This window comes from Dermochelys coriacea, chromosome 1 (genome assembly GCF_009764565.3).
Source record: "Dermochelys coriacea isolate rDerCor1 chromosome 1, rDerCor1.pri.v4, whole genome shotgun sequence".
NCBI lineage: Eukaryota > Metazoa > Chordata > Testudines > Dermochelyidae > Dermochelys > Dermochelys coriacea.
Window position 1 is genome coordinate 329,579,337 of NC_050068.2, and position 12,620 is coordinate 329,591,956.

The window sequence follows — 12,620 nt, forward strand, 5'->3', positions numbered from 1 at the left end:
TGTCCCATGGACATAACTTTATCAAAACAATATTATCCTTTAACATTTTGGGTTTCTCTTTCAAAGTTGGAAGGATGTGCTGGTAGCTGTCGACAAGCAGACTTGATATGGCTATTGGCCATCAGTGCTCCGGGGCCACAAGACCTAACCATGTGCACAGAACACAAGTCTGGGTCTATTCCATTGTTAACAGAGCTACTCCATGAGTATCACAGGTGGTGAATTCATAGAATCATAGAATCAGGGTTGGAAGGGACCTCAGGAGATCATCTAGTCCAACCCCCTGCTCAAAGCAGGACCAATCCCCAATTTATGCCCCAAATCCCTAAATGGCCCCCTCAAGGACTGAACTCACAACCCTGGGTTTAGCAAGCTAATGCTCAAACCACTGAGCTATCCCTCCCCCCATTTTAAATGATATTCACCTGGAACTTCCTTAGGGACCAAGTTTAGGGGAGTAACCTACATGTTCTGTATCAGTAGATGATTGCATAGCCCTGCTACCCTATTCTTTAATTCTTGTGTAATCTTTTTCTTTACAATATGACCCATTATAGCTAAGGACTTAAAATTTTTGGACATAATATGACTTATTTCCCCTGTAAAGGGGATCCTAAACCCCTCAGTAAACTCATCCCACAAATATGCCCCATCTGTCTTGTTAGCATAATCTCAAAGGAACACCTTTAACTCCTCCAGTTTAATTGGAGATGATACTTTTTTGGTCCAGCCCCCCATTTTCAACTCACTCTCACCCTTCCTGTGCCTTGGCCCCCAGGGGTCTGTGGGAAGCACCTGACTTATTCATCCATTCTGTTTCCTTACTGCAGCCTTCCCCAATTGCTCTGGTAATTGCAGGCTCTGTGGCGCTAAAGCACATTTTGCAAGCATGTCTAAATTTTCAGATGCTACGAAAACTACTTTCATTAAATGCCCAGCAAATGTCATTATGAGCCTCAGGTGGGCTTGTTGCAGAATGAATTGTCAGTATAGAAACCAGGCTCTGGTGTCATCTACTTTGACCGCAGTGCATGATGTGGTATGTCCCACCGGTTTGTGGTGTTGCCCACAAGTACTCCTGTTCTTTTTACAATCTAAACTGTTCATAGACAAACCAAACCATGCCCTGTACCGTATGAGATATGCACCTGATTATATTCATATATGTGAACAGTGCTGAGTTTCTGTCTAGGTAAGCCTCTGCAATAAAGCCTGAATAGATCAGGAAGGCAGCTTCCCGGTTTTCCCAAGTTCTAGTCACCCATGGCTGCTTGGGCATTTCATTACCCTGCTTGCTTTGCCCCAGCTTATTCTCTGTCAGCACCTCCCTGTGCAACAGTGATATGTCTACAAATTCACCTCTCAATTTTATCTTTAGTAGTGCTGATAAAGTGAACTCCCATTGGGTCAGCCACCCCAGCATAACCATACTCGTGACTGACACCCTCAGTGCCCTGTTGCTGACCAGTTGCCCCTGGGAAAGCAATTCTGTCCTGTGAATTCACATTCCCAGTCAGTCAGTTGTAGGGTTCTCAAAAATCACCCCCCCCTTAAGGGCTTCTGCCCCCTGGTGAGCAGTCTGCTTCATGTGATGATCGCCTGTCTCCCAAGCGAGAGCCTTGGGTTTTCATTAAAACCACTTCCAGACCTCCCTCACCCGCGGAAGCTCCCAGCTGCTGCAACAACTGAAGGCTGTGTAATGCCATAACTTCTGTAAAAGGTGTGTGTACCCCAGACATCTCCAGCACAGCTCTTAAGAGACCAGATCCTCCACATAGCCTGTTTGCTTGTTCTGCTACTCCACTAGGTTCAGTGTCTCCTGCCGTCTTGGAGGGAAGGGTAAGAGACCACCCTCCCATCTTGCCCACTTTTCCTCTCAGGGGACCTAGGAGGCAGCAAGTTCCTTGAACCCCACTGAGGTCCCCCCCCTACAGACACCATCATTGGATGGAAGGGACTCACTTTAACACCCTGCCCCTTCAACCTGTGTTTGGTGCTGATCGGACTCACCACGGCCAGTAGTGTCACTCTCCTCTCTTGCAATCCGTTCATTCAGGTGTCCTGGCTCTGGGCAACCCATTACACCTTATTAGCCTTGTAGTATTGCAGAAATAACTTTGGAAGCAACTGCCCAGACAACTTGAATCAATCCTCTGTTGGCATCCCCGCCTATACCCAGCTAGTTCACTACAGGGTGTGTTTGCTTCCCTCCAGATCTGTTGTTTCACAGCAAAGGGGTATCCATTTGGTAGATGGAAACCACCCTGGGATCTGCCAGCTGTGGTTCTGTGTCCAACCCCTTGCCCATACGGTGAGGATCCTACCCCCTGGTTTCCCATGGCCCCTCAAGCTCCTCTTGGTCCCTTATGAGCTGAGTTTGGAACTCCCTACCCCATCAGCTCTAACATGCCTGCTATGACCAGTAGGAAGGTGAGGGGACACCCCCCCTTCCTGTTTTCACCATTCTGTTACAGCCCCATGCCAATGAACTGAAACTCTCTCCTTTTCTGCTTCTGCTGTGGGGGGGGGGTGAGAACAGCAGAAAGGGGGGGAAGACAATCTGTTACTTCATAGAATCATAGGACTGAAAGGGACCTCGAGAGGTCACCTAGTCTAGTCCCCTGCACTCATGGCAGGACTAAGTATTATCTAGACCATTCCTTTCCCATTTAGTATGTGTACATGGCATAATGAGAGAACAAAGTGCTTTAGTTCCTGCTGCTCTGCCTAGTCCACATGAGACCTAAATAGTCTTCCCTCTCTTCCAGTCATCTGGGGGGGAGATGGGTCAGCATTCCTGTGCTGACCTTGTCTGAAGCTGCTACAGCAAGTCACTTTCTGGCTATCTACCCCCTAAAGGGGCCACACACCTTTTCCTACATACCAGACAACAGCCCTCACTGCCTAATGAGCTGTGAAGTCATTTTGCTGCATCCAGACACCTGACATCTTGGTTTGTCTCCCTGCCATAGTGGACCTGTCTATTGCTGCTTCGTGCTCTCCAGCTTTCCCTACAAAGTGGGGTTAATTTCATAACCGTGCATACTTTCTGTAATGTTTCATGGAGCTTGGCAGCAGAGGGCTGGTGAACCAGGATTTGAGTTCAGCTTGCAGCCAGAGAAGTTGGGAACCAGAAGTGTAGGTAGGTGATTTAGTTGAGACCCAGGGAGTGGTACCAGGCTGCATGATAAGCCCATCTCTGAATATTTTCAACAATTTTCATAAATGAATTTTTGCAACTGAGCTTTGTGTTTGGGTGGAATAGGATTAAAGAGTATGACATGACAATAATTATGTTGCCACTATAATAGCAATATAACCTACACTCTCATAGGGATTCTCTGTATCTTTTTTTTTTTAAAGTGTACTCTCTCTTTTAAAACTAGTGATGGTTGCAGCTGCTCTTGTAGTGCTGTAAACTGTACTCTTGAGGACATTTTGGGCCAAAAATTAATTCTGTGCACAGTATTTAAAAATTCTGCAACATTTATTTGTTAATAAATAAATGTAGAGGCTCCAGCATGGCAGTGGGGAGCACAGGCCATTGGCTGCGTGAAGGTGGGGGATCACGCTGCAGCCCTCCTACCCCGGGACACACTCAGCCGTGAGGCTGCAGCTGACCCTGACACAGCACAAGGCCTGGGCCTGCCCCAGAAACACTCTGAGGCCCTGCCCCTCTGTGCCAGGCGCACCAGGTGCGGAGCAGGCAAGCTCAACCAGGCAGGATCCAAGTGTGAAGGAGCTCAGTGTGGAGGGAATCCAGGTGTGTAGCGAGAGGATTTTGTGTGGGACAATCTGGGTGGAAGCAGCTCAGTGGGAGGTCTAGATATGGGAAGATCTGGATGCACAGAGGCTTGTTGGGGGGTTCTAGGTGCAGGGACAATAGGACTCTGCAGGAGCTTCCAGGTAAAGATGTGTGGGGGTCATCGGAGGAGTCTGGGTGTTGGGGTCTAAGTGTGGGGGGGGGTATCTGGAGAAGTGGAGCTTGGTGGGATGGAGGTCTGGGTGCAGCTAGTTGGGGGTCAGTTGCATGGAGGTCTGCATGTGGGGCTCATGGTGGTGTAGGGGGTGGGGCATCAGGGTGGGGGTTTGAGTGCAGGGAGCTCAGTGGGGTGTGGTCTGAGTGCAGGGGGGCTCCAAATGCCAGGGTTGAGATTCAGTGGGGTGTGGCTTGGGTATGGCAGGCTAAGGGGGTTCTGGATGTATTGGGTAAGACTTGGTGGGGTATCTGGGTATGGGAGGTCCAGCTGCACGGGGGTTGGGCAGATAGGGGAGCAGCTCCACATACAGTGATCCCTCCCTGCTCAGCTGAGGAGCGATGGGGGCAGGAAGCAGGGGAGGATGCTGAGCTTTCTGCAGCTGGGGAAGGTTTCTGGGGTGCATCTGACACAGCCCCAGCAACTCCTTGCAGGGGAAAAGGAAGTCCCATCTTCTCCTGCCTCTAGCCCAGCCAGGACTAGCAGCTGATCCCAGCTCAGGGTAGGAGCCGTTAGCTGGGGTGTCCCCAGCCCTGTGGTGATTTACCTCTCTGCCAGCTGCTCCTGAAATGATGTGCTTGCGCTGTTAGGGAGTGGTGCATGACTGCTCTTGCAGCTTCCCTTTCCTTCCCTTTCAGAAAGTCATTTTTCTGCAGGGAAGCAAAGCAATCTGTGGGGGGGATATGAATTCTGCGTATGCACAGTGGTGCAGAATTAGCCCAGGAGTAAAACTGGAGCTTTGAGGAGCGTTACATATTAACCTGCCAAAAATGTTTGCTTGAAGGAAATTATTGTAGCAATACATAAAAGTGATACTTTGTTACTGATATCTAATGAAAAGGTTTGGAAAGCGTGCTGTTTGGAAGTAATTCTTATGGCCTACTTCCTATATTTCTATTCCTGTTTAACGACATTTGGTGAAAACAGGGTCTTCTTTCCTTAGGGGTTGGCTTGTTGCTGATGCTTATTCTCCACCTGAAGACTTAATACACTCTTGACCTCACAGTTAATTGCTATGGAGAGCACCATCTCCCCTTTTTGCTGGGGATTGAGCCACAAGAGCAGAAACAAAGACCAACTTCATGCAAATTCTCTAATTTAAAAAAACCCTCCAAGATACAAAAAATACCTCCTAAATCTCCAGCCATCCATAGTGTCTTTGCGGAAAATAGGGTAGACAGGATATGAATTTCTAATGGGTATTTTTTTAAAAGGCTTGTTTTAAGTTTAAAACCTCCTTTCTATATTCTGAAGGAGGGGTGTGGGGGAAGGCACATGCCTATTTTATTTTTTTTATTTTTATTTGCAAATGACCTAATGCTTGCCCCAGGCCACAGCCAAATCGAAAATCAGTAACAGTGTTGCCTGAGCTTAGACTGCAAGGACAATCTCCGCTCTAGAACATTGTTTTTGATTTAGAGTAAGTTTTTGAAACAACATAAAACCGGATTTATTATTCAATATTGCATTAATGGGAATGTCAAATAATAATTGTGAAGCATCACAATCAAATGGAATGCACAATTGACCAATAACATGGATTACCTACAGATGTATTTGCTATATTCAGTTGAACGTTAATATGTTTGTGTCTCTACTTGTGTTATATTGAAAGTGTGAACTAAGTGTACTAACTGTTACTGAGCAGGATTAGTTTATTTTTTTTCCATAGTACCTAAAAAGGATTAACTTCCTGGTATCCCCTTAGTAATCTTTCTAGTTAGTTGCTTGGATATTTTATGATTCAGGAAAGTTATAGGTCTTGAAGTATAGCTGAAGTTAGTGAATTCTATTGTAGTGTCATTTCTGTGATTATTAAGGTTCCTCAGTAGATGGAGAGAGCTGCTACAGCACTGGGCAAACTTCCGTTAGTGTATCTGTCTCTAGAGAAAGAAGCTTCCCAGTTGACATTCTAGCTTAAAACGTAAGCATTTATAGTTGTGTACTTGTAAATAAACCACTTGAATATGATGGTGAATCATCACAGAGCTGAATGTGTGCTTCAAAGAGTTCAGTAACCCAGAGTACTTAAAACAAAACACCTGGCTGTTATACTAATCTTGCACAACTGTTCAATCACAACACTTTCTGGTCACCAAAGCTTTGTGACTGAGTTACTTATTTTATGCTGAAGGCTCAGTTGCTTATGGTTCATACAACAAATATAAACTGTCCAAATGCAAGAACATCTGAGTAGATGCCTGCTAAATCTAAAAGGCAAGACAAGCTGATAAAAATATTGTTTTAGGTGTAAACCAGAGATTTATAGTGTTAATGAAAACGTTTCCATTGTTTTCCTTTGTTTCTATCCAAAACAAAAAATTGGCCCTCTTGGTTGAATTTTGCTTTAAAAGCTTACGTGGAAATTCTACTTCTGATATAGTGCATGCTACTTTGGTACTTCACTGAGCATCTAGTATATTTGGTGTTTTGGCTGAGATGCCAATGGCTAGACATTTCTAAGTAGGTTGTAGCAATCCAGAAGTCAGTTGGAATGCTCTACTGAAAGCTGAGTAGGCAGAGGGAACCTGAGCCCTTGGGTCTTTACCCCAGAGTTTGCTTGCAAAGCCTTTTTCCTCCTACCTCTTGGTATATGCTTTTTCAGGAGACAAAATATGCTAAGAAACTGCCTAAATGCTGTCTCAATTAGCTTTTGTTGTATACTGTTCTCCCAGGCCACACTCAGTATCCTCCTGCTATAGTTCATGTGATCAGCATCTGGTCTTCTCAACCAGCTGTGTTCCCTTGTCAGTGTTTAGCACTCTGTGTTGGGAATGTGTTGCCATATTTTTATTTAAGAGGCAAATAATAACTTTGGCTGTTAGGAAAATGGGAGTAACAATGTCAATTGACAGATATGGCAGTTTCCTGCAATATCGTTGAAAATCCTTGTTGAATTAAGTTTAAGTATCTTTGGGGTCCATTGTATTACATGCAAAGGTTATTGTGGGCTGGGATTATATGTAATCTCTCTAGGGGAGAAATGTGAGGTGAACCCTTGGAAGTGTTACAAACTTCAAAGGACTGTAGTGAACAATGTTCCAGACAAGAATGGACTTGTGGGACAAACAACTGTCAAGAGGTTTGATTGGAGAAATCTCAAGATGAATGTAAATTCCCCACTTCTAGTAATGCAAAAACCCAGCCCTTTGAAGCTATGCCCTGAGGCGTGAGCCATTGTCTGGTAAAGATTACCTGTTACTGGAGTCTCAACCAAAGGCCCAAGCTGTATAAAGGAAAAACTAACTTATTCCGGGGGAGGCTGGGCTAGTTTTGAACTAAAGCTATTATAAACTTGTAACCACAGGGGGAAAAAACACTTTTTGTTGGGTTTGAAGAACTGATTCCTACCAGAGCCCCTGCTGTCACTGGGGAATGATCTCTGGTAAGCTTATTAGGATGTATGTGGCTTTTATTTTTTTTAATACGTTTTGACTGTTTTCACCTTAAAAATATATGTGCTTGCTTATAAAGGGCTGTGTGGTAATTTATAACTGCTGGCAATTACAATTGCTTGTAGCCTTTTAAGAGAAATCAAGCAAAACTGCTGGCCTATTTAGGCAGTCTGGCTTACTGGGAATATCACTGTATTAGGCAGGGGAAAACCCCAGTCAGGAGGGAGACATGAGTATCTTCCCAAGAAAGGTGATGGCTAATTAGCTGGGAACATGGAGTAAGTGCCCTTGGTGGACTATAGAGGGGGAATACAATGTAGTTGCCCTTAACTGTGGCAGCAAATATCCTTTAAGTCTAACCCAGACACTCAAAGGCAACCATTATAAAGTGTGACCTTAATAGAGTTCTGGCCAGGACTCAGGAGATCTGGGTTCTATTTCCAGCTGTACCACTGATCTACTGGATGACCTTGGGCAAAGTCACTCTAGCTATTTCTTCCTCAGTTTCCCATTTGTAAAACTGGGTTAATGATACTTTGAGATCTACAGAGGAAAAGCTCTATATAAAAGCTTGTATAGATATAAGTATTGTTATATTTAATACTATATTAAATTTTTGCTTAATGTTGACAAATTGGAATTGTTTAAAACAATACAGTGGTAAGTTTTTTAGGATTCCCAATAATTAGCCATGTTTGTAAATTGCTTCGAGATCCACTGGGACGCTCTAAGTGCACAGTTGTAGGTCTTTCCTGCCCTTTCGCACCTCAGTTAGCTTATTCAGAAATTGCTAATTTCATCGACTGACTAGTATCTGCTAGAAACTATTATGCACCTTAAGAAACATTTTGTTTGATTAATTTGCTGCATCACACAGTATTTTTATTTATAGAATAGATGTATCTTAACACATGCTATAAGTCTTCACTAAAAAACTATCTTGTTTTTAGTTGACCACAGCCGGGTTAAACTGACTTTAAAAACACTCCCGCAAGATTCAGACTATATCAATGCAAATTTTATTAAGGTATGTATTAACATCTGACTACATTAAAATACCTTTGGAGTTTTGATTTCATAGAAATGCAATTTTAATCTTTAATATTTTACAAACCCTATGAAATAAGAACTCAATCTTACTATAGAACATTTCCAGTTGGCATAATTTTATTTAATTTTCAAACATGTTGGTGTGTACTTTAAATAAGTTAATGTCTGTTACTTTATGTTGTACTTTTATTTAAAAATTTAGTTTGGAATTGGCTAACCTATCATGATTTCAGTGCAGTAAACTGCAAATCTGTCATTCTTTTGATATATAGTTCCAGGTAACATTTATAGGACAGACTGTTCACAGGAAAATAGGATATTTTAAGACAAAAAAATAAGTTGTATATACCTAATTTGCATATTTATTATAGAATATTCAAGCACATATCAACATATCTCTACATCTCCATGCAGTGGTGAGCCTTTGCAAAGGCTCACCACTACATGGAGATGGTAGATATAGAATATTATTTATATACAGATCTTCCAATGTTTAGCAAATATTTGATCACTATTGGGGAACAGGGAGATTATTTTAATACAATAAAAGTAGCATTCTTTCTGAAAACCTACTTTTCAGGTAGAGTCATGGTAGGGTGCTGTTATGCTTTGCCTTTTGCCTGTATGATCTGAAGTTACATAATTTTTAAGTTTCCCTGGAACTCTGATCTACTTTTCTTCAGTGGGCATGCTTTTAATCTTTAATTCTTGCTTTTTTTTTTTTTAAAATTAGTTTTAAAAAAAAAAAAAAAGTTTCACTACTTGGACATAAACTTGATTTGAGAAATTTTTAACAAATATTTCAAAGTTGAGTCAAATTTTTGTTGTCTGAGAATATTTGCTGCTTTTGACTTAAAAATAAAAATATTCTGACTAAAACTGTCTTGTAAAACTTCTACATTGAAAAATTGAGCTTTGAAATGTAATACGAGTTAAAAGAAGAGATTTAAACACTGTTAGTAGTCAAAATTAAATTAAATGTAACTAAATCAAAATTAAAAAGTAAAACAAAGTTATAACTTTTGCAAAATTAATTAGATAAATTCATGGAGATGGATCCATCAATGCTTACTAGCAGAGACGGTCAGGCATGCAACCCTATTCTCTGGGTGTCCCTAAGACTGGACCACAGAGGATGATAGATCGCTTGAAAATTGCCCTGTTCTTTTCATTGCTTCTGAAGTATCTGGCGTTGGCCGTTATTGGAAGTTAGGATATTGAGCTAAATGAACCATTGGTCTGACCCAGTATGGCCATTCTTATGTAAATAATTCTGCACGTTTTCTTAGAACTTTTTTTGGTGGGCAGATTTTAATATGAAGCATACTTTCAGATTTATATCTAAAGTATTAGTTTTTTTTTCTCATTTTTAACAAATCTATAAAGCAAGGGAAACATTGCAGAATTGGAACTTCCAGCCAAACTTTCCTTTTCAATCAATCAATAAATAAATTTACTGAACTCCTTGGTCTTAATTTTTTATGCTGGCATAATGTAAGAATTTACAACTGTGAAATCCTGGTCCATTTAAAGCCAACAGGGGTCCGTCTACACTGAGGCTGGGAGCATCTCACCCAGCCTGAGTAGATGGATGTGTTCTAGCCCTCCTTGAGGTAGCGCATTAAAAATAGCAATGTGGATGTTGCAGCACAAGCTAGCAACCTGAGCTCAGATGCATGAAGTTAGGTGGGCTTATTGGGTGGCTAGCCTGTGCTCGAGTATCCTCTGTGTGTGTGTGTGTGTGTGTGTGTGGCATGAGCACATATCCATCTATCCTGGCTTGAAGGCGGTTTCCAGCTGCAATGTAGACATACCCTTATAAAATTCCCATTGTTTTACCCCCTGCTTTTACATCAACTCAGCTGTTTGGAAGTGTGGTGGAGGCTATTTCTGCCATTTTTTGGAAGGAGGACACTGAAAAGAGATTCTAGATTTACATTTAAATTATGAAATAAGGAATTTTTTTATCCAATATAACCAGACTTCTGTAGTGAACATTCAGCTGTTTCTCTCTTTTGCAATTTTAGGGAGTACATGGGCCAAAAGCATATGTTGCTACCCAGGGACCATTAGCAAATACAGTAATAGATTTCTGGAGAATGATATGGGAGTACAATGTTGCAGTAAGTATCCTACTTCTTTTTAAACTGGTTACATACATACATGGTGATGAATATTGAGCAACTAAGAATGCATTTTCAGAGTCTTTTGGAGCTGTTGGCAGAAAGGAATGTTTACAAAAATTGAGCAACTTGGACTTCTGCCAAAAATTCTACAGACTCGCGAAAACCTTAGTGGCCTACAGTGTTGAAACATAACTTGTTTTCCCACAGTTTTCATTCATATTATAAAAAACATTAAATTTAAATATTGCCAGTAAAATTATTTTATTGTATACAAACAGCTCAAATGCATCATTAATCATTTTCCTGGAATAGGGTTTATCACTCTAATTAGTCCAGTATGGACTGGCAAAACTGGTTTCAGAAATAAGGGTTCAAACATTTAAACAAACAAACAAAAAAAAAAAAAAACCCTGAGTTTAGGAGTAGTCTTTCTCTTAGAGTTCATGTAGTGATATAGTTTTGCACTGTTGTAATGAATTAAGTGGAAGCTTTAGTACTATAAAACTCATCTCTTTTCTACTAATTCATGAGCTTTTCATAATTGTACAACTTTCATTCATAAATGTTCATAACAGAAGAAAATTTAAAATCTATTTTAATATTTACCAATTAAAACAGTGATTTAGTGACTGGGGAAACTTAATATTACTCCCTAGTACAATGAATTGCTTAAAATTTAAAGATTTCCTATCTAGAGGTTTAAGGTAATACAGAAAACTCCATGAAAAATAGCAGTAAGTTACGTTTTAAAATTTTGAATATTTATTTCTTTATTTATGTATGATCAGTGCAAAAATCTGTCCTGGTTCTTTCCAGACAATTTAACTAAGCCAACTATGGCTGTGTTTGCTTGTAAAGCATACAACCATGTACGTTGTATAAAAATGGCAAGGTCAATCACAACTTGTCATTCTATACAAGAATTTAAGTGTATAACTTTTATAGACTGACTTCTCTCTCTGTTAATTTTAAAAACATTAGGATGGCAATGAATACAAATAACTAATGGATGTAAGAAATTACTATTGCTATTTGAGTAGATTAGCTATAAGTGATTAAAATTCAGACTGTGTTTAGTATTTAGATTAAATTAATATTAAAAGTACATACTTCTGCATGTGTGCAATTCTTAATATGCAAAGCTTGTGTTTAGATTTTGAGGTTTAAACACTTCAGTAATAGACAGTCAAAGTCTGAGCACTTTCTCAGATGGCAAAGGTCTGAACTTGAGTGAAAGATGTTAAAATGTTAACTTCCTGTAGTTACATATTTCTTCCTTTTTCAGATAATTGTAATGGCTTGTCGAGAGTTTGAAATGGGACGGGTATGTATGCTTAAAATGGAAAGATGAATAAATTGTTGCAGCCCCACTGGCTAGGACAGTGTTTTAATTGACACTTTTTATGTAAAGTCAATAGCTACAAATATAGCTCAATTGCACCAAGTAAAAGAGCCTTTATTCTTGTCATTCTTTATGGAGAGAGTTCACAAATCTGCTTCCACAAACCAAGTTGTGCAATATGCATAGAAAATGAGTGAATTTAGCCACTTTTTCATTCTAGAAAGCAGCTGTTTTCTGGTAACTGTACCATGGTGCTAGCCGGGTACAACCTGAATAGATTACCTGAATAGCATCCAAGCTAATCTTTATTTTCAGTTATAAAAGGATCCCTATGAATTAAAATGAACTAATGGTAACTGTACTGCTGCTGGTCTTCTCACTGAGGAGATTATAGTGCAGTTTTAGGCATAAAAAGGCCCATTAATCAAATAAGGAATCTTGATTTTGAGTCCATCGAACCCCATGTGAGATGAGGAGACAGGAAGGGCTGATATTGCTCTGGCATGCTCCGTAGCTTAGTGAGTATTTCCAGTGCTACAGGGAAACTCTGTGCAACCACTATTGCTAACCCTGTGCATTCACAAAAAGTTTGAATCGGGCTCCAAAAGATCACGAGGCGTTAAAAAAAAAAAAAAAAATCTCACTTTTACAAATCTCTTGCTTACATTTGTTGGTCTTCGTTTTTTCAAGTTCTTAAGGTTTGTTTTCAAACTTTTCTCTGCAACCATGA

At 40.6% G+C, this 12,620-nt stretch overlaps 1 protein-coding gene across 8 annotated transcripts in view; it reads left to right on the forward strand.

Moving 5' to 3' along the window:
- Positions 1-12,620, forward strand: part of PTPN12 (protein tyrosine phosphatase non-receptor type 12) — a 158,390-nt gene that overhangs the window by 75,108 nt on the left and 70,662 nt on the right. For all 8 annotated transcript variants that reach the window (XR_006275770.1, XR_006275771.1, XM_038400706.2 and 5 more), the window contains exons 3-5: positions 8,323-8,399; positions 10,450-10,545; positions 11,834-11,872. Coding sequence is in view for 6 of the 8 variants with exons in the window: in XM_038400706.2 (XP_038256634.1) it covers positions 8,323-8,399; positions 10,450-10,545; positions 11,834-11,872 (212 nt within the window). In the remaining 2 variants the exon portion in view is untranslated. The remainder of the gene's footprint in view (positions 1-8,322; positions 8,400-10,449; positions 10,546-11,833; positions 11,873-12,620) is intronic.